This window comes from Carassius auratus, chromosome 1, assembly GCF_003368295.1.
Source record: "Carassius auratus strain Wakin chromosome 1, ASM336829v1, whole genome shotgun sequence".
Lineage (NCBI taxonomy): Eukaryota > Metazoa > Chordata > Actinopteri > Cypriniformes > Cyprinidae > Carassius > Carassius auratus.
Window position 1 is genome coordinate 15,423,448 of NC_039243.1, and position 25,269 is coordinate 15,448,716.

General features: G+C 36.6%; 1 protein-coding gene across 3 annotated transcripts; it reads right to left on the reverse strand.

Moving 5' to 3' along the window:
* Positions 1–19,176: 19,176 nt before the first annotated feature.
* Positions 19,177–24,191, reverse strand: LOC113080843 (uncharacterized). Of its 3 annotated transcripts, none has more exons than XM_026252923.1 (10): positions 23,936–24,191; positions 22,687–22,793; positions 22,441–22,581; positions 22,064–22,215; positions 21,731–21,867; positions 21,417–21,510; positions 20,968–21,303; positions 20,641–20,827; positions 20,425–20,552; positions 19,177–20,128 (listed from the first exon to the last, which is right to left on the reverse strand). In XM_026252923.1, the coding sequence occupies exons 5-10, from the start codon at positions 21,769–21,771 to the stop codon at positions 19,892–19,894; spliced, it is 1,023 nt and encodes a 340-aa protein (XP_026108708.1). In that variant the 5' UTR covers positions 21,772–21,867; positions 22,064–22,215; positions 22,441–22,581; positions 22,687–22,793; positions 23,936–24,191; the 3' UTR covers positions 19,177–19,891. The 3 variants fall into 3 exon arrangements, with proteins under 3 accessions (XP_026108708.1, XP_026108772.1, XP_026108844.1); XM_026252987.1 differs by lacking the exon at positions 23,936–24,191 and adding an exon at positions 22,999–23,285; XM_026253059.1 differs by lacking the exon at positions 23,936–24,191 and having other exon boundaries at positions 19,179–19,823; positions 19,958–20,128; positions 22,687–22,883.
* Between the last annotated feature and the right edge of the window lie 1,078 nt (positions 24,192–25,269).

Below are 25,269 nucleotides of genomic sequence, written 5' to 3' on the forward strand. Positions count from 1 at the left end.
CTTTTTTCCTAGACGGAAGGTAGTTTCACACTTAGACAATGGAGTATGTTGTAATGTTGGTAAGTACTGTAGGTGCAGTGGTCAGTGCTGAAGTGAAATAAGGTCAAATTAAATGAACTGTGGTTAGTGAGTCAGTGTTTGATCTCTAGAAGAATGAATTTCTAGGCCTCATAAAACGGGTTCCTGTCAGCAGGAGGCAGATGTCAAAAAAACAACCTGAAAGTCATTTGATCATTCCAGTCGGCAGCGGGGCGTCACGGACAAAAGGAGATGAAGAACTTCAGGCCAGACAATGATGTTTTATAAGAGCAGGGATTCAGCACATTCATTGTGGTCAGACAGGGACTTTCTGACTCTTATTTCAAGATGTATGCATCAAACCAACAAAGCTGAAGAAAGCTTCAGTTTTTTTACAATAGCTAAAGTACTACAGTGTTTTATGTGATACCCAAAGGCAGAGTTTCTTGGGGCCCACTAGAGGGGAAACTTTCAAGGGGGTTGCATAGAATTTCAATTAATAGATTATTATTAATAATTTAAACTAATCTAAATTCAAATGCTTAGAATAAATGCATGTAAATGTAAATCATAGTTTTAAATGATTAAATTAATTACATTATTTCATATTTTTAATTTAATTAATTATATTATTATTATTATTTACAATTATATTATTTATTCATATTTTATAATATAATAAATCATTATTAATACATTAAAATAATATAAATGCTAATTAAAACCTTTTGATTAAACACATAGAATCAAAATGTAAACTCAAATCATATTTCCTATATTTATTAATATAATAATAATTGTATTATTACATCATTATTAATTTAATACAATAATAAAAAAATAAGAAGTGCTTATAAAAGGAAAATGCGAAAAAACACTGTGGTGAAATAAAATAAAAATGTAATATTAATGATTAAATATTAATGAAATATTAAATAAAACAATTATTTGCCCCAAATTACTTTTTTTATGATTTTGTTGTTTTTGTTTGTCTGTTTTTTTTTTGTTTTTTTTTTTGAGGAACATAGAATTCTAGAATACAGAACACTATTTCTGCAAACACAGAGTTAATTGTGGTTATTTAATTTAATATGTTAAATTAACTACGTTCATTCAGCATATGAATAAAAAATATTTTGTAGGATTTTTCTCTCAGAAATTGCTAGTAAATTTCACAAATAATTGTGAAGACATGTACAGTAACACATTGAATTCAATATGAAATTTTAAAGTAGAAACTAAGACTTAGTATTTTCTTGTATTACATTCTCTGTAATCTTTGTTGTAATTACAACTTTAAACATAATTTTTACTGGCAACATCTCCAGATATTTTGTTTTACCACTGCTCTCTCAAAGAAAACCATGTTACATGTCCAAAAACATGGTACCATTACAGTAACCCATTCAAAAAATATAGTAATAAATACCTTCTGCTCCCTTATTTATTCATTTGTTAATTTTTTTTTATACAATTTTTTTGCAGAAAAGTCTTGTCCACTATTAATATTAATTAATTAATTAAATATTAAGTCTTGTTATAAAAATTATCAAAATAAGAACTAATATTCGTCAATGGGTAAGAAAAATAAAGTTAATTCAAAGGGAAAGCAAGTTTATTTGTATTTGTGCTCTTTGTTTGCTCCAACTGTTTAGATTGAACCTTATTGTTTTTTAAAATAAAAAGTCCCATAATGTACACAACATAAAAAAAAAAAAAAATCTATCACAAAATGTAAATACGTTGACACAGAATAAGAATATGTGAATAACTCAATTTTGACAAAAATGTCAGATAGAACCTCATAATTCCAAGGGGGCGTACTGCAAACCTTAATAAATCATGTTGCGTGATTCATTTAAATACTCTCCTCCCATAAATTTTACGATGGAAAATGACTGTCCACACCTTTTCATTGCAATTTTTTCACTGCTTGCCTTCAGTAAATCCATACAGTACATTTTTAAAAGCCAAAAGAGTGCTTTCCATGAAGTTACAAAGTGCTTTACAATAAAGTGCTGATGATATATTCCTGATGACAAACATAATTTCCACTGTGCTCACTAACCATCTAACCACCAAGAGTGACTGTATTATTTACAGAAATACTGTAGCTAGAACCACTTCTGAAGTCTTGAGTCAATAAACAGAGTAACTTTTTGAGCAAACTAATCCATGAATCTTTCCAGAACCTCCCGCTACAGGTGACTCCCATGTATCAGATGGGATGGATGGGTCAGAGCCGGGCTATGAGTGTTTTGTTGAGTCATTCTTGGAAATGATTCCTCATTGGGTGCTAATGGCTCAGTTAGTCTCAAAGCAAGAGCCGAAGTTCAAAGATAAATTACTGGTTTGGAAATGATGATGAGGTGTCACGATGTGAACTTTACTTGGTCATAATGGGTAAACTGGGAAATGCTCAGGATGCTCTTACAAACCTCAAAGCTTTGGATAAATCATTTCTGCACGGAATGTCATGGATGCTAATGCAAATGCAGTTTTGGCCTATTATCTTAGGCTTAATAACTGCGTGTGTGTTTGCGTGATGAGTGACACTGGCCTTTAGAGCTAAATACAAGTCACTGCCAAGCTGGAGAGGGAATGTCTGTCACCATACATTCAGGAAAAGTAAACATTGGAGCCTTTTGGTGATGCCCAGAAGAGAAGAGTACATTTTTCATCAGCTGCTCGTGTCTCACTCTCATTGGAAAGGTTGGCCTGGTTTTTCTTTCTTTTTGCCAGAAATATTAAAGATGTTTTTCTTGGAGGATATTAAAGAGAGTCATGCTTCTTCATTTCTGGAAAAACAGCCATATATATATATGTTTGGACACACCTTCTCATTCAAAGAGTTTTCTTTATTTTCATGACTATGTAAATTGTAGATTCACACTGAAGGCATCACAACTATGAATTAACACATGTGGAATTATATATGGAATTATTTACATAACAAAAAAGTGTGAAACAACTGAAAATATGTCATATTCTAGGTTCTTTAAAGTAGCCACCTTTTGCTTAGATTACTGCTTTGCACACTCTGCACACTGTTATTCTCTTGATGAGCTTCAAGAGGTAGTCACCTGAAATGGTCTTCCAACAGTCTTGAAGGAGTTCCCCGAGAGATGCTTAGCACTTGTTGGCCCTTTTGCCTTCAGTCTGTGGTCCAGCTCACCCCTAAACCATCTCGATTGGGTTCAGGTCCAGTGACTGTGGAGGCACCCCATCACTCTCCTTCTTGGTCAAATAGCCCTTGATGCCTTCAGAGTGACTCTACAATTTCCATAGTCATGAAAATAAAGAAAACTCTTTGAATGAGAAGGTGTGTCCAAACTTTTGGTCTGTACTGTATATATATATTGGACTGACAAACGAAAATGGAAGGTAATACATTTAGCAATGGCAAGAAATATTTGTTTCAAAGATATTTTTATAAAATGCTAAAAAAAAATTGCATATTGAGATTAATGCTAAGTTTATATATTTTGTTTGTCATACTGTTTTAATTAATTCTGGTGTTCTCTATGACAGTATACATTATTTTCTGCATCTCCATCAGAACAACACTAGAACAATTAGTTGCGGATTGTGAAACCAAACCGCTGCGGTTAGCATTCCTGGTCTCTGGTTACTGCAAAGAGAACCTGCAAATAATGTGCCCGAGGGTCATCTCCATTGAGCTGTGTTGTTGTTTAGCTTGTGCTGTAGACAAACTGTCTGCTCTTTTGGGAATGTAAGAATGTTGGCTGAACTTTCTCTTCGTGACAAAATAAACTTGGACGAGAATACACTGAGCTTCAGCTGTATAGAAGGTTTAAGTTCTTCTAGGCAAGTTTGAGCAAGATTTTGATTGCACTGAAAAAAATAAAATAAAAAAACCTTTGTGGTATTGTAAAATATCTTAAAACATCATCAATTCTACTTGTAATATAACAAATAGTACAATATATTAAAATATTTTTAAAAAAAGTAACATGTAGGCTAAATATTTAATTCATGTTATTGATGAACTACATGAGAAGAGTAACTCTTATTAATATTTACTTGTAATATTTACATTTTATAGTCATTGCACATAAATTTAGAAGTATTGAATTTGTGCATGCGTGTTTAAATCAGAGGGACAGTTGGGCTTATCATGGAGATCCATGACTGGATTTTCTTGTGTTTAATGTATGATTTTCTCGTGTTTAATGTAAGTTTGCCTTTTACAGAGCTCGACAATAAGTACTGCCCAATGGCCAGGGTCCAGTGTTAAAAACGCTCGGGACAGTTGGCAGATTTGTCACTGGCGCGATTGGGCCACTACCGCGTAGTCACAAAAACTTTATCATTTTAATCTGTTTTTAAACCTTGCTAATAAAAAATAAAAAAACTCAAGCAATTGAAAGGCATTCCAGCAAGGTGCGAAAGACAACTCCATTCAATTCAGCGCGCACACATACAGTTGCGTCTCTGATGCCTGAGTCCCGAATTGAGTTTCTTTATGCGTCTTTCATGAGCTTGAATGGACAAATACATACAAAAATCTGTCAAAATACCCATCCTGGAGAGTAAAATTTTAGCTTTAACAATGATTAATATTTTATTTATATAGTGGAGTAGAAATGCATGATCGACCGGGCATTTTTTTATATCAGACAATCTCTGGTCTGTGCTTGTACATAAACTGCATTGCAATATTTTTTTTTTTTTCAAAAAGTAATTTGTGTGGAAAATATTACGGTATTATTATATTTAGTCTGTAAATGGCCATTAACAGAGGCCAGCGATGCTGAAGATGGACGCAAAGAGAAAAAAATCTGTAGCAGGCAGACCAAGATCACCATTCACAATGCACAAAATATAGAAAAAAAATCCAAAATATTGAATTTTATATGTTTTTTTCTGAGAGGAACTGACTGTTTTCAGAAATGTTTTCATGTCGTTTTCTTTTCATCTTGGCTCAGTATAATGTATTTAAACTTGTACAGCGCTGCTTTGTGTACAGCAGTAACCAAGTAAATGCTGCTGTTCCATGAGCGCCACCTGCTGTCAGAGAGTGAAATTGCGTTTAAGCAGGTAACATAATTTCACAAAGCTAAAGTCGAAAATTATACAGTCTAATTTAAATCAAACATTGCACATGGTAAAAGTTTTATTTTTTATTTTTTTATTTTTATGGATCGATTCATGATTAAAATTCAGTGGAGCCACTAATTTCAAATGGCTATAAAAAATCAAGGTACAATACTGAATAATATGGAAATGTTATTTTATATTTGATTTGTTAGGGATGGCACTTGGGATCGGAGGCATAATAAGACCACGGCGATAGGAAATTCCAGTGCAGTGAATTTATTGTGCGGATAGTGTAGATCCCACAGCAAAACAAAACAAAAAATAAAATAAAGAAAGAAGACAATATGTACAAGTCTCTTTGTTGGATCATAGACACAACAACAAAAGGTCCCTCAACACCAAACAACATGGTCCTTATCCATGGCAAGTGATGAGCCACATGTACAACTCTGGCAGCCATATTATAGTCTAGGCCACACCCCAGGATGTACCAGTCTACAGGTACGTTTACTTCCATACATATGCACTTTTGGTCCTATTATGCATATAAAACAGCATCTATTCAAAATACAAACTCCACAAATTACAATATAAAAATTAAACATATGAATGAACAAATATAACCCCTTGTTTTACAGGTCCATTGAAACACCCCCCAAGTGACGTAATACCCAACATTCTCCCAATCAGACGGTGTGTCCAAAATGCTTAAATAGTTTAAAACATTTTAGGTTTGGCCACTGGTATATTACAATGAGGTAAGTTATATTTATTATACTGTGTGACCTAATCTTAAATAAAGATTTTAAATCAAACATATGTGTATTGTGGTTCTTTATAATGAAAATGAATGAACAAAATACACATCGTACCCTCACATCTCTAAAACTCATAATACACAATACATTTGAACAATCACAGGCCTTATACAGGTCCGTGTATACATGATGTCAGTGCCGGCTAACAGACATGTTGATGATGCATGCAGTGTATGTGTGTGTGCTAGATATGGTGTACATGCATACATATTTATGATCACGGGGCTGCTCCGTGACATGATTATTACATTTTTGAAACGTAAAATTTTGTCATTTATAATTATTCAGTTTGTATTAAGTTGTGTTACTGCTTGTAATTTGTTCTTTTTTTTTTTCTTATTTACTGTTAGTTTCTGTTATTTCAAACACTCGATTGATGTAACAGAGTGAGTTTAGAGCCATAGTTGAAAGGATTATGGACACTGTTTTGTGTGTGATTTTTTGCCCAAATGGGCCCATATTTGGTTGTTTCTTTTCGAGTCCTCGTTATTCCATTATTAGTTTATTCCCCTCACCTTTCTATTGCACGTTATGTTTAGTCTCCCTCCAGGGAGCATGTGACGCTCTCTGACGCACCTGTCAGCTGATGGAGGCGGAACTTACAGCGATCGTCTTTTTCTTTGTTTTTGTTTTTTATTTCTTTTTAATTTTCGACAGTTTTTATATATGTGAGAGTGTGTTTTACGTTGAATGTCAATCAATCAATCAATCACCTTTATTTATATAGTGCTTTAAACAAAATACAATGCGTCAAAGCACTGAACAACATTCATTTGGAAAACAGTGTCTCAATAATGCAAAATGATAGTTAAAGGCAGTTCATCATTGAATTCAGCTATGTCATCTCTGTTCAGTTTAAATAGTGTCTGTGCATTTATTTGCAATCAAGTTAACGATATCGCTGTAGATGAAGTGACCCCAACTAAGCAAGCCAGAGGCGACAGCGGCAAGGAACAAAAACTCCATCGGTGACAGAATGGAGAAAAAAACCTTGGGAGAAACCAGGCTCAGTTGGGGGGCCAGTTCTCCTCTGACCAGACGAAACCAGTAGTTCAATTCCAGGCTGCAGCAAAGTCAAATTGTGCAGAAGAATCATCTGTTTCCTGTGGTCTTGTCCTGGTGGTCCTCTGAGACAAGGTCTTTACAGGGGATCTGTATCTGGGGCTCTAGTTGTCCTGGTCTCCGCTGTCTTTCAGGGCAGTAGAGGTCCTTTCTAGGTGCTGATCCACCATCTGGTCTGGATACGTACTGGATCCGGGCGACTGCAGTGACCCTCTGATCTGGATACGGACTGGATCTGGTGGCTACGGTGACCTCGGAATAAGACAGAAACAGACAAATATTAGCGTAGATGCCATTCTTCTAATGATGTAGAAAGTACGGTGTTATGTGAAGTGTTTCCGTTCCGGTTTACCTAATTAATGCAGCCTAAAAATCCTTTAACGGATTTGGATATTAAAAGCATATTAGTATGTTATGTGTATGCCAGGTGCACGTCCTGATTTTGCCAAGTCCGATGTGTTCCTAGGTCAACATATTTTGTTGACCCTGGAACAACATTTTACTCCAAAAATATATTCTTAACCATATCCCTACACCTAAACCTAACCTTAACCATGAGTAATCCCTAAAATCAGAGGAAATGATAGATGAATGACACTGATGTACAAGCACCAAACACTGATTTTAAGCATAAACTTCACAAAATCTATAAACTGGTTCTTCAAATCTGATTGGTTAATCACAATGTTGTTCCAGGGTCAACAACGATGTTGTCCCAGGAACATGTCTCACTTGGTAAAATCAGGTTAGGCATGCCAGGTTAAAGAGATGGGTCTTTAATCTAGATTTAAACTGCAAGAATGTGTCTGCCTCCCGAACAATGTTTGGTAGGTTATTCCAGAGTTTAGGCGGCAAATAGGAAAAGGATCTGCCGCCCGCAGTTGATTTTGATATTCTAGGTATTATCATGAATGTGAATGTATCTGCATGATTACCATCTGTTTGAGTGCAAATCAGCCCAAATCAGCTCGCTATCACTGTATGATCACGGCTATCAAAGTGAACGCGTCTATATGAATAGAGTGAGTGGATTATTTACTTTGGCACATTTGTGTTATTACCATATGTATGAGTGCCATCTATTTCAGATTTGAAATAGAAACTCATGAGACATGTGGCTTTCAACACATTACTTTTGTAGATTTCTCCAGGACTCAATTCATGTATTTTTATATCAAATAAAAAAATATTTAAGAGTGGTAAAAAAAATTCAAGGCACTTCAGTGTCTATAACTTTTAATATTTTTGAGTATTATCAAATCTGGTTGATAAAAAGTGAAGCTCAAAGGGTGTTCTTTCTAAAGACACCACAAGTATGTTTGTAACACACTGAAGTAGGAAACTATTAAAATTATAAGTTTGATAGAGCACTTTCATCTGTGAGTCCCATAATGGGGGGTGCTGGCTAACAGGTTAAGTGTAGTCCGCCCCATGTTTCTTTTTTTGTGTCTACCAGTTGTGTATGTGTGTCTTCCTTTAATAAATAACAGTTTTGTTTACCCGTGGCTCCTTCGTTCCTTCCAGCAGCATAACGTTACAATAGCATTGTTTTAATCTCATAAATTGTTATGTTTGTTGCTATACTAAGCTAACATATTACTTAACCCTAAAACAACTGTTGCCATCAGCAGTTATGCTTTATGGGACTCAATTTGAATGGTTAGTAAAAGGTTAGTGTTTTTTTAGGCTTTTTTATGATTTAGTTCATGTACCTCACAACGAGTCAATAGAGTGGATGCTTGAGTAGGGCCGTGACGGTGACTGGTTTTTACTACTGCAGTGGTCATGGACCAACAACCGCCGGTGGCGTGGTGTTGATATAAAAAACAATATATATATATAGGGTTGGCCACCACACTCACAACTGCTGCTTCTGTCACTTTTTCTCACGACGAGATGTGAATTTATTCAGTCGCAGAATACTTTGTTTCTAGGTTATTCTGGGTAGTTTCTAGGGGTTTTCTCAGTGGTTGATAGGGTGTTGCTAATTCATTGCAATAATGTGGTTAGTAGGGTGTTTTAGTTCTGGGTGGTTAATAATATGTTGTTAGGAAGTTACTAGAATGTCCTTAGAGGTTGCTAGGGAACTTTAGGTGGTCACTTGTGTATTCTGTACCTATTTCTAGATTTAAATTTAGAAAATGAGTGGTTCTAGAAAATGTATGTGCACATGCTAATGTGTTTTGGGCTGTTGCTATTACTATGCAGATAACTAGAGCCCCTTTCACACTGCCATTCCGGCAAATACACAGGTAAAGTGTTCCTGCAATTGTTCCCGGGTCGCTAGATTTTGCACTTTCACACTGCCAGTGATGACCCGGTATATGTGCATGCTTTCACACACAACCCTTGAAGATCCCGTAATGACACGTGACATCAGCGCGTGACGTGTAATGTACGAGTCGAAAATGCTAGACACGTTATACTTTTACTGAAGAAAGCAAATGATATCTGCGTCAGCGCGGAAAGTGAGGAACTAACTGATCTCTGCTTCATTACAGTTTGCACATATGTTTTCGTCGCGAACGTTGATCTTCCTTCAAAACAGCCGGTAAAAGAGTCGCGCGATAACGCGCGTCATCACTTCGCCATGGAATTAGATCTGGCTTTTGTTCACACAGCGCTCATCCCGGGTCGAACCCCACAATGTTACTAGGTCCCCGACCCGGTTTCAATGCGGTAATCAATCCCGGGACGTGGTTGCTTTCACACAGAAGGCGACCCGGCAATGTTCCGGAAATATTGCGGGTCCAACGTGCAGTGTGAAAGGGGATTAGGATGTTTCTGTGATCTTCTGCTAGTTATGGCTTGAGTCACTCAGGTTTGACTGAGCATTAGAGATAAGTGATTTAACAAACACCACTAATGAATCACAGACATCGGCTCTTGTAGGAAGAAACCCATTTGGTGAATCCATTTGTGATTTTTGAGAAACTTCAGTTTCTCTAGAAGTCAGAATGCTGTTTAATGCACAATAAATAAAAGTTTGTTTGTGTGTCTGCTCTTTCACTTATACTTCTGAAGCATGTAACAACAGTGTTATGCCTAAACAGATGGTTGAACCATTACATGTGAACAAGTGGGTGTCTGAGTATACATCCGTTCTGACCCAAGAGTCCTGCACTGAGGGAAATCTAAATATTTTAGCCCAGATATTTTTATGTGCACTACAAAGGCATTGGAATATTTTACGGTTTTATTAATTGTGAATTGTGAAACTGTAGTATGGAAAACTACAAGCCAGTAGTTCTGTTACTGGGATTTGTGTCTTTATCCTTCATGGACTCATCATATTGTATTTTTTTTTTTCAGAGATGTTGTTGCTGAACATGCATTTATCCATCCAGATGTGAAGTACAAGACCTGACCACTGACCTACAGGCTGATCAGATGAATTTCAGAGCACAACACTGTGCACATTTCACTTGTATTTGTGAATAAAAGCAAATTGTAAAATGCATTTTTAAATGTGTGTGAATAAAGCAAGTCCCTGTGAGTTCTTAACAGGTCAAAGAAGGTCAAATTTTGATATTAATTAAATAATATTAGTCCATAATATTAGCTTCTTACTAACTAACACAAATTGATGGACTGGAATGGTGTGGATTGTTAAGGTTATTCTTTTTTATTTTTTTTTTGGACTCAGGGCTGATACAGTACCTGCAATTGTATTTTAGTATTTCAGAGCACTTTACAATGTCACTGATTTATTGATAAGCACATTAAACATTTGTTTTGCACATTGAACGTCTGATGATTTCGCATGTTTATGAGTGAAGTCAGAGGTTGCACAACATCTTGAGGACATGCGGCATCAATCCAGATGTGCAGTCCTGAATTCCCCTGTATTCCTTAGGCATGCGCCGCAGCACATGCATATCGGCCACTTGGTTGTGATACAAGAAAAACATTTGTTAATGTCTTTCTTTTCTGGAATAATTTGAATATGACTTCATGAGCAGTAATAATCAAATGTTTCAGATGGTCTTTTCATACCAAACCCCACCAAAAATGACAGTCACTCCCTTCACTCAAGTTACTATTCCTATCATTCGCCCTCATGAACTGCAGCCAAATGCTTTTCAAGCTCAAGTTTATAACGTCTTCATCCTACTTTTGGGAATACTGTGAAATACTTCCTTTGGTTTGGATAATTGAATAATTGATTGGTTGCACAACACCACAGTGCTGCAATCCATCTAGCATCAGTCTATCATTCATCAGACTGAAGTCACAGCACATTATCAGAGGATCACACACTTGCATAACAAATGATGTCATGAAGATTCAACGAGCCACAATGTATGAGAACTCATTATCTCACATGAAGATTCCATTTTGCTGCTTCTCAGATGTGTCTTCTGAGAAAAAGATGTATCATATCTAAAATTTCAGTACAACAATATCTCAAACAGTGCTAAGATTTGCAATCAAAAGTCAGAGATCAAGATGAACTTAAAACTTTCTTATCACATGTCTGAGCAGCATCACGTTCATTTTATAGCCCTAGACTTGTGCTGAATTATGACTTGTGACACATTTGGGTATGTTTTCAATCTTTCAGTGTTATTTTTGTATCTATGTTTACATGTACCATCATAATGAAATTATGTGATTTAGGCAATATAGTTAAACTTTAAAGTGTAATAAAAATAATTTGATGTAAATGATGCAAATAAACATGAAATCTTAGCAACTAAAATCAAATTAATATGTGGCATATAGTTTTTTAAATATAAACAGGCATGTAAACATCTTACTGCAATTAAATCTTTGCTATGATTATTGGAAATATAAAATGAAATATGAACATAGTCTTTGATGTACTATTATAGTTCAAGTTAATATTTTTTGGGTTATATTTTATTTACTATTATTATTTTATTATTATATTAATTGTTTCACACTTTTTTCAGTTTTTACTTTATCTTTTTTCATTCTCTTAGAAAATGTTTTGGTATTTTGTTGTGTTCTGTCTTTTTATGTATTTATTTGTTTATTTACTTATTGTCTATATAGTTTTTAGTTTTTGTTTAATTTTATTTGTTTTGGAATTCAGTTTATATTAATCCTAAATGAAGTATATGGCCTTGTCAGTTAGCTAGGTTTTTATTTTGGATAATCCTTATTTTTATTTGTGTGTAATATATATATATATATATAGAGAGAGAGAGAGAGAGAGAGAGGTGGCACGGTTCAACTTTTTCACGGTTCGGTTTGTTTCAAGGTTTTAGAGTCACGGTTTCGGTAAAGTTCAGTATGTGATATGTTTATGGAAAAACTATACTTTCTAATAAAAAAAGAAGAGTTTTCTATCCAACTACAAGCAACAGCACAAATAAATACAATAGAGTAAATATATACAAACAGATAACAGTGATTTTCATTTTATTTATTTTTTTAGGTAGGTCTAGCATAAATGTTTAGGTACAGAAATTGAATTAGGTAATCAAATGTAAAACAGCATTGCATATTGGATTGCATAAATTAAAGATTATTCTTTATTAAAGTTACAAAAGCTTTTTAATCAAGAGCAGTGAGTGATTTTTTTGTTGTTGCTGTTCGATTAATATAAAGACTGTCACTTTAAGAAAATGCACTGATCCAGTAGGCCTACGTTCAGCGGGCTATGTCTGCTGTAGGATACTTACCAAGATGGGCATTTTGACGTCATTTTATTCTGAATCTGTCCATTTAAACACAATACTTAAGAGAGAGCTTAATATTTGCAGGCGTTCTGATCATAGACTGTATAAAAACATGGACGTAGTGTCCACTCTGTCACCCGTAGACTTCTGAAGAGTGTTTTTGAAGCTCAAAGAGTGCTGAGCCGGCTGTTGCCATCTTGGCAGCACATCACCGGGCGACTCTCCAGGACAATCGAAAATGGGCAAAAAGGCAGGAGCTGGTTGCTGAAGCCAAGCCCAACTAGCTTGACAGCAGTGACAGCAGCAGCAATCCACCTGTCACTCAAGTGACCACGCCGTTAATTATGCAGAACTTTGAGGCTTAATATAATTTAAATGGATGAGTTCTAAAAAAAAATTTACCCCATCACAGTCGTCATGAAGGGCAAAATTAGCTATATAGACCAAAATTATTTGTTTTTGCAGCAGGCTGTTAACATTTTTTGTTCTGCTGTAAAGTTGGGCATTTTGTGGCAAGTCGATGAATTACAGTTTTAGTCACTTCCTTGTTGGCTTCATGAGAGAGAGCGGGAGGTTGCCGCTCGGTTCTGAGGCGCGGGTTTGCGTGCTTCGGATGAGCACACGCACAAATCTTCTCATTGCGCGCGCGAGCTCACGTCCTCTGGCTCTTAAATGTTTAAACTGGCAAAGCTTAAATGAGTTTAGTTTATACACATATTAACGTGTGCTGTTCAGATCTCATCTGTGAGTGCGTGCTATGAGCACCCAGGTTATGATGGAATAAATGATGGTGGTCCCAGCGCGTGCCGAACTGTGTGTGGTGAACTGAACGGTTCGGGGGTTTTTTTCAGCAAACCGTGCCACCTCAAATATATATATCTTGAAGAATTAACACATTTTTCTCCTAATGAAATCAGGCTTAATATTGTTAACTAAAATTTTAATTATATATACATTAGGAGAAAAATTTGTTAGTGCTTCAATAAAAAAGTTTATAAAAAATAAAGCTTCAATTAACAAAAGAAAAAACTAATTCCTACAGGAACGTTACTGGATTATTTAACCCTTTCAGTGGTGAGTTTAAATTATTCTAAAGGTTCCCACAGAGTGAATTTTTTAAGGCGACTTATTTTTTTCCCATGGTCATGTTATGTTTGTCACGTGACAAACCACGTCTACAATAACACTGTATGACAGATCGATTGCTTTTATTTAATTTTTACTTTTTTATTTAAAATATTCATAAAAACTTGCTTACCATGTCATGAACAATCTTATATTATGATTCACAAATATGTGTAAAGGAGTGTTTTTTTGTTTGTTTGTTTGTTTTTAAACCTTTCTAAATTATCTTGAGTGTGATCTGTAATGTGAGATGGGCGCCATCATGTTTGTTCGCACTTCAGTTCATAGAGTCCTGTCAGTCAGATTATCAGCATGTGAATTTTTCAGTTTCCCTAAAAATACAAGCAAATAAGTGGCCGGTGAACTGGGAGAATAATAGAATGAACTTTATAGTTACTTACACTATGTGTATCTGATATTAATAAAACATGTTGGCACATTATATTTGAATGGATTGTTATTGCTACTTCCATGTGTATTTTGCGAACTCTAAACATGTTAATGGAAATAAACTTGAATCTAGTAAGAATTATAGTTACCGCACTTTTGCCAAGTAAGATATGTTCCTGGATCAACATCTTTTGTTGATCCTTGATCAACATTACTGTCCAAAAATATAGACCCAACCCAACCCCTACCCCTAAATCCAAACCTTACCCATAATTTATTCCTAAAATCAGATATAAGTGATAAGTGAATAACAAGGGTGTAGAAGTATCTAACCCTGATTTTATGTCTAAAACTGACATTTCTTGAAAACCTATCCCTCGATTCTGATTAGTTGATTGAAATGTTGTTCAAAGGAATATTTTGTACTTGGTGAAATCATGCTCACCTATGAATTGCATATAATCTTACTTGATAAACTATAATTAAGAAAACAAATTTGCGATTTATGTTAAGGATTCCTGTTTTATTCCACTTGAATTGGTTCTAAATTATGTTTAAATTCTGTGTACATTCCTTGATAGGAATGAGAACTCTTTCAGAAATCTGTTTTAGTGTTTTGTTATGCTTTGTGTCTTTCTCTTCAGCCATGATCCCATTGACTCATGATTCTTCCAGATTCTGATGTGTCGGACTGCTACTATTTCCCAAAACTCACCCAGACTGGCCTGGGTAAACATGAGCTTAACCCTGGAGGAATGCTGGTGGTCTGCAGAGATGCTTCATCAAAACCTCACCAAACGTCCTATCTGTGGGCCAAGAGAGAGAGATGGAATCGTCAAGAGGAGAAGGAAAAAGAGCAACTCACTGACTCTCCACCCAGGGTATGAAACACTGCTGACCCAGACCCACACCCATGACCCACACAGGAATGTGGCTCTTGGCTGACGGTAGGAGACTTGGATCTGAGAGATCTTTCCCCATCATTCCATAACGCTATCCTTCAGATCTGCGAGTCAGGTTTCTCTCTCATTGTGTTATCATGCATGAATGTGCAGCTCCGCGTCTGGAGCCTCGGAAAGCCTCTTGGTGGAGAATGAGAATTTTAATTCAAGTGTGTGTCTGTGTGTGTGTGTGTGTGTGTGTGTGTGTGTGTGTGTGTGTGTGTGTGTGTATGTGTGTGTGTGTGTGTGTGTTAGATAGTGAAGAAGACATGAATACAGACAGTAAAACAGAGAATTTAAGATGAAGTTCACAAATGTGCTTGTCTAGAGAGTATATATTCAAGTAATGTCTTGGGTTATGGCTGGAGTTATGGCTTTCACCCTCCCGGGAGCAAACCCCAAGCAGGACAGAGCTACATACAAAGTTTGAAGGTCCCCAACTCACTTAAAGGATGTAATGGGCAACAAAAAAGCCATCTTTAGCATGATAGGTTTCTTTGACACTAACTATAATGGCTCGAAGGGGATCAGGAATAACCGTTTGAGAACCGTCGTCAGGTCCCATGCTGGGACTCTGGCCTGAGCTGAAGGCCTCATTCTGTATGCTCCATGGAGGAACAATATGACCAACTGGTGCCTCCCCAGAGACCTATCAACTAACAGGGTGTGGAAAGCCACTATCACTGTCACTTACACCTAAAATTTGGATTGGGTAAGAACAGCAGAGAAGCAATCTTGGTGGAAGTCCAGCACTGAAGCCACTGGGCAGTTATCTGGGTCCAGCCTGCACTCTCTACACCAAGAGGTGAACGCATTCCATTTCAGGCCATATAGTCTTTGTCTGGATGGAGCTGTAGAGTTGAGTATGGTCTTGACCACTCCAGCAAAGAGACTAGCATCTAGTACTGAGCTTTCTCAAGGACCAGACCCAAAGTTTCCATAATTCTGGCCTCCATAAACTTTTCGCCTCTGGGAAAACCCCTTGGTTTTCAACCACCACTGCAGGGGTCTCGTGTGCTTAGAATGCCAAAAGGTAGGACATTGGATGCAGCTGCCATGAGGCCCAGCACCCTCTGAAAATGCTTCACAGTGACTGTGACTAGCTTTATCCTAGACACTATAGCCAGGATGGTCTCGACAACCCAAAATAGTTCTTTATTGTCAGGCCCCCTCACTCTCATCGAGCTCTTTCAGTAGGTTGGCCTGGTACGCCTTCATGATATCCATAATTTGGAAGCACGTACCAGCCTGACCTGCCACCTTGTATGCTTTGCCCACCAACACAGATGTAGTATGGCAGGGTTTGGTGGGCAGTGTCGGGGCTTTGAGGTACGACACAATGTCTGGTGATAGGTAAAGCACAGTAGCAGTCTCAAATTCCCCTCCCAGCTTGCCTTGCAATCCCCACGTCATCAGCCAGGGAGGTGCTGAACATTCTGAGCAGTAGCTGTTCACAAACAGCACAGGCAACCCCTCGAGAGCTGCCCGTACATTGTTCTCACTCAAGCAGTATGCACAAACCTCATGTGTATACCCAACCACTATGTTTCTTGGGCAGGGAGGCACACACCACTTAAACTGTTGTCTATTCTTAATATTCTCTTACCATTCACTTATTTTCATGCTTCTGCAACAGGTAACACTTGTATTGTTTTCTGACTAACAGAATCGTGTCTGACTACGAGAACAACACTTAAGGACAGACAGTTCGCACAGAGTGCTTACTGATCTTATTGTGTAACAGTGTCTCTTTGTATACATACCATGTCACTCTCTACATGATGACGTAACTCCAAACCCTGAGTTTTCACTAGATCCTATAAGGTAAAATACTTGTGATACACAGTAATGTAAGATATTAAGTCTTGTTTTATGAAAAAAAAAAAAAAGTTTTACTTAAAACCTGAACAAATATCCATTAACTATATAAAAGAAAAGTTATTTATTTATTTATTCCTCATGTTTAAAGCCTCTGGAAGCGTGTGTTTTCCACAGAATAATAACCCCCCCCCCCATAATTTTGAGACTATATTTTATAATTCTTACTTTATTCAATTCTTATATTACAATTCTTAGTAAATATTGTGATATAAAAAAAAGTCACACAAGCTTCCGTAAAAGTCAGGCTCTATTGAAATCTGAGAAACTGTGAGGAGCAATGGATTGTGTCGCACATGCATTTGTTGAAAGTAAAGTGTTTCAAATCTGTCACTTATGATGTTTTTTTCTCAGAAGCATGCTGTATATGTAGGCAGTAGACAGAATGGGAGCTCAATGGGTTTGGAGAAAATCTCAAATTTTTTAATGAATAAACTAGGCTTTGAGAAATTTATCCGTGAGCTTTGTAGACAACAAATGTGTGTGGGGGTGGGCTGGCTGTGTGTCTGTGCTATATTGCAGGGCCCTGGAGACTCAGTCTCTCAGGTTGCACAAAACACATGAAGTGTGTCCTGTGTGCAGTTAGCTCTAAAGCTGGACCCACACATTGGATAACTAGTGATTTAATTATCACAAATCACTCATGGATGAGTCCCAGGAAATGCTTTCCTTCAAAAGCAAGTGTCCCGTGGGTACACTGCTGTCTGTCACTGTAAAGTGTCTTGAGAAATGAACATGTCTTGGTGTGTTCGATAAAGAGAGAGGCCAGAACTGGACCTGTGTTACACTTCCAAACAAATCTTCTTGAGTAAATAATCACAGGCCAAGCAGCCTTTGGTTTCACCAGCAACACATAACTCTAGAAAACAAACTGTAAGAAAAGAAAAATCCTCATGTAAGAACACTAACACATAAAGTCAATATGCCACCCAAGGTCAAGAACTTCAGTGTAATCACACATCAGAAAGCATTAATTATTCTGAGGGCATGGGGCCATACATTAAAAGCTAATTTATTTATTTGTATTTTATTTATTCATTAGAACTCTATTTAAATATTATAAGTGTATATAATATAAGTCTCTAATAAATCCACAGAAGGTAAATCCCAATGGAGAGAAGGCTTACAACATACTTAACATTGAAGATACCTGACAACAATAAACAGAACCAATGGAACTTAAATATACTTGCAAACAAGGATAAATAATAACACACATACTGTATGAACTGAATGACAACCAAATAAGTGACCATGACAACAAACAACGCAGGGAGAAAAAGGTTGAAGGTGGAAGAAGTGCAGGTGCAACAGGTCGAAGCAGATCCGAACCTGCCGAGACTGGAGGAGGAGGACAAGTCTTCAAGTCATCCAAGTCATAGGAGGTCATCGCTCCCAATAGGCTAGAGGAGGAGCCACACCACTGAGAGGAGTCTGGGGTTGTAAAGCAGGGATGATGGAAGACGGCAATGACTGGGTGGTAGAAAAGGCTGAGGTTTGGGGCAGATACTGGAGATCCATGGAAAAGCCAATACAAAACAAAGCAAAATATTCATAATTTTGGTTTGGAGAGGTGGAAGGACAGGGAGGCTTGGATGATCAGAGGGTCTGGTGAAGATAAAATATATTCAGGTAGGTTTAAAGGGTTGATTAATTCTCCAAATAGACAGTGATACCTTGAGGCAGTCAGACACTCACTCTTAGTGATGGAAGGGGTGGGTGGAACTTTTATTCCCTAGTCCTCTACAAGAAACTCCCACAGTGAGGGATGGGGCAGCTGGCTTGCACACCTGCACTACCTCTCCAATGGTAGAGAGATGATCCACAGGATACCATCACCCACTCCACAAAGTCAGCAAACACCCTCGAAGCCCCTCCCTTGACAACTGCTCCTTAGTGCTAGTTTTCAGTCCTGCGTGCAGGAATGGGTGTAAGTAGCCATGCGGGTGGGTGATATGTGCTAGAAACAGGAAGTCTTCCACATGTTCCTTAAGTTTGAGTTTCCAGCTCAAGGCATAGTAGCAAAATGGAAAAATTGTCCATACACAGTAAATTTGAAATCCGGTAAACAACACCATAGGAGTTATTTTCAACACTTTGAAAGTGTATATATGAGAACCACCCACAAAGTGTTAATTTAACACTTTCAAAAGTGTTGCCTCATGCAACACCAATATAGTGTTAAAATGTGAACACTAAGAGAGTGAAATATCAACACCAATGCAGATAAAAACAACACTGTTACAGAGCTGGGTGTAGCTTTGTAGCAAACACTGACAGAGTAAAAATTCTACACTATTCCGGTGTTGACATTGTGAAAATCACAATATACTCGGTGTATAAAAGGGTCAAAATTTACACCATCCTGGTGTTGATAGAACACTTTTTCGGGAGTTATTTATGGTTCTGTATTACCTACTAAAAAAAAAACCTAAAAACTAAAATAAACTAGAAAATCACTATGAAGAAAACGTCACTGTCAAGGTTTCAAAACTTTATTTCAGCACAGAGCAAGAAACCATAAATGCCATGAAATTAATACAAATAACAGTCCATGACAATGTAAAAAAGATGGTCATTGCCATAGGACATTTGTAAATCAAATGGCTTGTAGTACATCAATTCCTCAGGTTTTTTGAGTACAAGACAATGCTCATGTTCAACAACACTGAAAGCATGAAGGTGTTCAATAAACTCTGATTCCATACACGATACCAAAAAATAAATTCCATCCTTAATAAAAATTTTAACAATCTTTCCAAAAACAGGTGCATCATCAACAAACTCTAAGAAAACAACAAGATCACTGCGATACTCAGTACCTTGACACTTTACCCACGGTGTGACCATTACCTCGCTAGAGATATCAATCTGGAGTTGCTCTGAAATAAAATCAGAGTTTTCAAGGTCAGACAACAGCTCATTTGAAACAGGGCCAGACTCAATACCCCTAAAAGTACATGACTCCCAGTGATAGGCAATGGCTATCATAACTGAGACTAAAAACAAAATGAACCTTGAAGAGTTCATCAATGGCAGCCAGTGAAGAGGATTCTTGACAGGGGATGAGCTTTTTATCCACCACAATGAAGTAGTGACTGATGGCTTCCTTGCTGCTCCCCGAGGCAAGAATGTATGGCTGACGATTCTCTTCCAGCTCAAGGTGTTCCTGTATGCTCCTGCATGCCTAAATGGGGGAAAAAAATTACGTCTTTGAATAATAATGATAAATTAATAAGTACAGCTTAATCAGTTAACATTTATTTGAGACTTTTTAGCTTAATTGCACATCATAAAGACCAGGAAGCACTCCAAATCAAAACCGTACATGCACGAACAACAATTTTAGTTTAGATCATATTTACATTAATTTTACATTTATCATTTTACAGTTTATCTAATAGTAAAAAATAAATAAATATTCAATTCAAAGTGTAACACTTATAGGCCTTGTATTTTGGCACCAGTGTACCAGATACCTACTTTGTGAAACACCACCAGATGGTCAATAGCCTGTGAAATACTGATCCTTTGGATTTTCTTTCTTCCTGAAGCCTGGGGTGATAGGAGATGCAAAAGTAGAAGGAAGGATGATATATCACTGTCCCACTCTGGAAAAAAAAAGTAACTTTGTTAAATGTCTACACAAAAATGAGTATGTATAGTATGATTTCACTGCAAAGTCATTGGAGGTTTCACCTGGGGAATCCTGTGCCTCGCTGCTTTCTTTGCTCTGTTTGGCAGATGACAGTAATCGTTTCAGCAGTGGAGTGGGAGTCAAGGTTTCTCCTAGTCTGATAACCTTTGCTTTGAAACCTGTCGGCCACCTTTCCAAAAGTCTGGAAGCAGTTTCTGACCCAAAGAGGAGTGTGAAGTCCTGAAAAATCTGAAGTTTTGAAGAAAACACAAAGAAATTACAATATATTGTGATTACAATAATGTGGCCAGTTTCAACAATGCAGACCATTTGACAGTTCTCTGATACTAACATTTAAATTTTAGTAAAAAATGAAAGAAAATCCATACCAATCCTTTAGTGTCCAGGAACCGAGGAAAAACAGAGAGAATGGTGGTGGATCCCTCTGGATCATGGACAAGGCGCTGTCTGTATTCAAACGTTGCCTTCATCTTCTGCATGATGACCTCACGTTCACTAGTATGATTCATCAAAGAGATGGCCTCTACACTTTGATCATTATCTAGCTGATGTTCTTGGTAACATAGCTGTCTGTCAAGCAAAGGACCTCCCTTTTCTTCCGTTTTTGGATCTTCCTTATTTCCAGAAGGTCTTGTTCCCCTTTGTACTGTCTTGAGGCGCCATGACAAGAATCCAGTGTTTTTTTGGCCATCATAGAAATGTTCCTGTTGAAATGACACAAATTCTTAATTTAACCCTTAATAAAAAATAAAAACATCTTTAGACATTTCCAACTGAGCACAAAATATTGAATGTCCGATCAGTGATAATGACTTACATATCCAGTCCTTCCTTGGGGATCTCTGAGTGAGGGAAATAAGGTGATAATTCCCAATCCATACTTCTGTTTGGTAAGTCGATGTGGGACCCTTCTGAAGAATTGGAACACTCAATGTTACTTTACGCTGATAGGAAATGTTTAAGAACATTTAATTAAACTAACTTTAAGGAAAAAAAAAAAAAGAATTTTTTTTTGGACAATTTGCACAAATTTGTATCACCCAACTACATCTATCTACTTCACAATCTATAGAGCATCAAAATCACTAACAAACTGAATAATGCAAGAGCGAATTATATTTTTAGAATTACCCTTCTGTCTCCATCATGTGTGCAACTAAGATGTTCACCATCACTTTCCTTGTGTCATCACTAATTGTGCCTGTATCTTCATACTCCTTAAGCACATTTCCTCCACCTGGTCTTGTCTGTAGAATTTGTTATATCAGCTATAAAAAAAAGAGTATTATTAACAGATACTATTATGAGAGAAGATAGTGCAGTAACATCTAAATTACCCTTAAATATGACCCTGATCTAAAAAATATTACCATTATATATGGGGATTACAAAAAAAACCTTAATGAAACTGAATATCATGATGAGTAAAACACCCAGTGTCTGTGTAATGCTACTGGGACTCACATCTCTGGCCTGTGCTCGTTGTGATGCCACATCATCATCTTCATCCTTTCTGAATCGTTTTGGACTAAACCAGTCACTCTCTTCACTGCTTTTTTAAATAAGAGACAGTGTATCTGTATCCAAGCTTACTGAAGACTGAGGTGTGGAAGATCCTGTTAATGTTAAAACTGGGGTTAATAGATGTCATGTTAGTATATATTAATACTGAATTAAAAAAAATAATAATAATGAGAATTTTTTAATCCAGAACATTGGTTGTTGAAATAAAAAGACTCAATATGATCCTTGCCATTTGAACACTGAAGATATTAAAACACTACCAGTACTCATTCATAAATTGGGATACAGATCATTCAGCAGGTCCTGTTTTCACTCACCCATGTCAGTCAACTCATTTATGACTAAAACCAACCCACTGGTGGACATTAGATCAGGAAACACATCTTTATCCACCTCTGTACCAGTTTCATCTGTAACTGTAACAGCAAGCTCGTCTGGAATTGAGAACTTCTCTTTCACTGCAAAACAAAATATTTACCAATTTTAGTCAAGTTTTATTTATAATTTGACAAAGCTATAAAAAACATATAGATTAAATTATTATGATATTAAATATCACTCACCCTCTGCTAGAAATAAATCAAAGCACGCCTCTGAGATTTTTATGAATTTCTTCCTATTCCGAAATTGTGCTTTGACAATCATTGTGATTAAGCACCTGAACTCCTGGCTTGTAGAGGAAGAAACACATCTTACTGGTTTGCTACAAACACAGACTCAATTTGAAACAAGATTGTAAAAAAATACAAATATCAAGACAACTTTAATAATTTATCAAAACGGCAAAGATACCAATTAAATCGAAATAGGTTAACTTTTTATCCGTTATAACCCCTCATTAACAAGACAAAAGGGGAACTTTTGAGAAATGATACCATTTTCGTCTCCGTGCAAACTTTCACACTCTCCTCCTCGAGCAGTCTAAATAAGCGAGGTTTCTTCATCTATTGTATCCGGAAAGACTTGCAATACAGTTTTACGCTACGTACAGCGCCCCAATGGTCAAACCTCGTTATTGCCGATACATTTTACATAAAAATATCTGTGGTAAATTGGTTTTAATTGTCGACATTGTCCACTTTTCTCAAATGAGACTTCCCCGATGACGTATGCAGCCTTCAAATGCGACCAGGACGCAGCCTCCGAAATGAGACAGCAATATATTCCACGATTACACATATTACATTTTTTGCTCCTTAAAATGTAATTGAGTACTTGAATTCACTAAAATAAATAAACTAACGTTAACCACGTCTGACCATAGACTGTATAAAAACAAATCATATAACGCTGCTCAAACATCGACATAAAACGTATCAAGTTACCACAGTTCAAAACCATTAAGGTCCCAGAAGCATGGTCAACGATCAGCAGAAATCCAAGCCGAATCTTAAAACAAAATCTGAACAATCTTTTTTAGGCCAATAACCATATTGATATATACATTTTCTGTTAACGTTAGCGGACTGCAGAAATTCCATGTGCCACAGTTCACCTGTAAAATGGCGCGCGCGCGCGAGACTTTATAGACTCATTTTGAAAAGAACACGATCAGAGTTTAATCAATAAAATTGACTGCTGTGTGCGACACACGAAATGACAGACGAAACTACTAACGTGAAGTTATATTCAAAGCTTTAATTCGTTGATAAAGGGGCATGACATAGGATGAAGCAAATGTCAGAGCTAGTTGGCTTTCTCAATCATTATTATAATTATCTGTGATTGAATTATAATGATTATATACAAATTATAAATTAGAATACATTTACAGTCTGTATCTGTAATATAACATTAAATTGAAAGACTTACCACCACGCTTCCAGCGAAGTAAAATGGCGTCCGCATGTGGTCTGTTTCGATGAAAATTGACGTCTGTCTGCACGTTAATGGAGGTGTGGCCTGATTAACTCTGAATGAGAGTTGACGTCTGCAACTATGTAAAGTAACACCAACTCTTATTTGAAACCTGACACTTCTGGTGTTAGACCCATTCTGTTCAGTGTTGATCCAACACTTTATTTTAACACTTTATAGTAACACTGGAAAATCAACACTGTTAAATTTACTGTGTAGTGGGGAAAAAAAGTGAATCCCCAACGGGAACCAACGCATAGCGTAATCTCTTCCTTGTCGTTTCTTGTCACGCTACTGTTTTGTTGAATAAACACGAACACGATGATGAAGATATGCGCACATATGTTTACACGTGCATATATACATATCAGATATTATATAACGTAATATCTGGATATCTATAATAATAATAATAATAATAATAATAATAATAATTATTATTATTATTATTATTAGTTACTAGATAGAGCTGTTATTATTGCAGCTGGTATTCAACCTTAAAGCATTTGGAATGTGGCATATGGCAAAATATATTTGGAAAGTATTACTATTTAAATGTATAAATGATTTTTTTTAATCACAAATTCATTGTTATATATTCAAAAAAAAAAGAAAAAAGAAAATGAAAACTATAATATGGTTTGTAATGCTATAGACATTTTTTTTTTTTTTTTTTTTTTTTTTTTTTTGTATGAAGCTAAAAGTTCAGAACAACAAACCACTGGCCTCCTCCACTGGTGCTGTCAATCAACCCCGCTGTCACCATGGTGATCTTCAAACTCTACAGAAGGTCCGGTGAAGCAGGTGAGGTACATGCACAAATACACACTGAGGGAGAGATGGGGGATTTCTCTGACTGAGTCAATGGAGACTGCAGCTGTAAAAACAGCGTATAATGTACAGTTTCACACACGCACATGTAAGACCTGCCCTTCCTGCCTGTCAGCTATACGGTGAAACACCTACAGCATGTACTTACAGTAGAGAGATGTTTCACAGCATGCACTAATGCACATTCATCCATATCCATACAACAGAACGACTCAGTCATATATGAAGACTTCTCTTTCATAGTTTAGTAGGTTTTGAGAAGAGTTTGCACATCTGATCTGAGGTCAGGTTGAGAAAACACTGAGATTTCTTCTGAAATGGATACGTAATATTACATTCGATCTTAGTCTCATAGCTATCAACCCATATGGAAAATAACATTTATTTATTGTCTGTTAATGAAAACAAATGTTGACATTTTTGAATTTTTGGACATTTGGATGTCTTCTTGAAGACAT

Bases quoted from the DNA above. Each gene is read 5' to 3' on its own strand.
- LOC113080843 (XM_026252923.1), bottom strand. From the start codon at position 21,771: ATGGTGAACATCTTAGTTGCACACATGATGGAGACAGAAGG. The intron at 20,828-20,967 runs GTATGGATTTTC...TCAAAACTTCAG, and splicing joins TCCTGGACACTAAAGGATTG to ATTTTTCAGGACTTCACACT. The intron at 20,553-20,640 runs GTGAAACCTCCA...TTTTTTTTCCAG, and splicing joins CGAGGCACAGGATTCCCCAG to AGTGGGACAGTGATATATCA.